Source organism: Buceros rhinoceros, unplaced genomic scaffold (assembly GCF_000710305.1).
Source record: "Buceros rhinoceros silvestris isolate BGI_N320 unplaced genomic scaffold, ASM71030v1 scaffold4052, whole genome shotgun sequence".
Taxonomy (NCBI): domain Eukaryota; kingdom Metazoa; phylum Chordata; class Aves; order Bucerotiformes; family Bucerotidae; genus Buceros; species Buceros rhinoceros.
This window is the reverse complement of record NW_010400509.1, coordinates 48,847-49,448: the sequence shown is the minus strand read 5'-3', so window position 1 is coordinate 49,448 and position 602 is coordinate 48,847. Positions and strand designations below refer to the sequence as shown.

Genomic DNA, 602 nt, shown 5'->3' with positions numbered 1-602 from the left:
ATAATAAATAAAAAATAAATATGTCATCAGACACATTTTGACACTTCGATACAAAAGGCCATAATTTAATTAAAGGCTGTGTTTTTTTTCTTCTGAGTAGTAGTCCTAGAAACTGGAATGGAAGTGCTTTAAGTGGATTCCTCTTGTACTTTTTATCTACATTCATGCGTTCTCTGTGTTTCTGTGTTTCCATCCAGGACCAGTGCAGCCCATAAAGGGTGCCCATTTAAGCCATTTGTAATTTACCTCCTGCTAGAAGATTCTAAGGGCCTGTCATCTAATTTTCCTTAGGAACAGCATTCAACTGGTGATTAAATGTCCGAGTACCAAAATGCAGATGACTTTTAAGTGCAGAGCAAGAGAAGTATCTTCTGTTTTACTGTTTCTTTGGAATTAAATTTTAATTTCTTTCCACTCTGTTTCCTTTTTAGCCTGTTTGATATGGGAGGAGAGTATTACTGCTATGGCTCTGACATCACCTGCACCTTCCCTGCAAATGGAAAGTTCACTCCTGACCAGAGGGCTATCTATGAAGCAGTGCTGAAGTCATCACGGGCTGTAATGAAAGCAGTCAAGCCAGGTAAAAATTGTTACATGTCAGC

The 602-nt window shown here is 38.5% G+C and overlaps 1 protein-coding gene across 1 annotated transcript in view; it reads left to right on the top strand.

The window, feature by feature from the left end:
* Positions 1-431: 431 nt before the first annotated feature.
* The window catches only part of LOC104489684 (xaa-Pro dipeptidase-like), a gene marked incomplete at its 5' end in the record, with an annotated part of 38,196 nt that continues 38,025 nt past the window's right edge, over positions 432-602 (top strand). The window contains one exon of the mRNA XM_010131877.1: positions 432-580. Within this exon, the coding sequence (XP_010130179.1) occupies positions 432-580 (149 nt within the window). The remainder of the gene's footprint in view (positions 581-602) is intronic.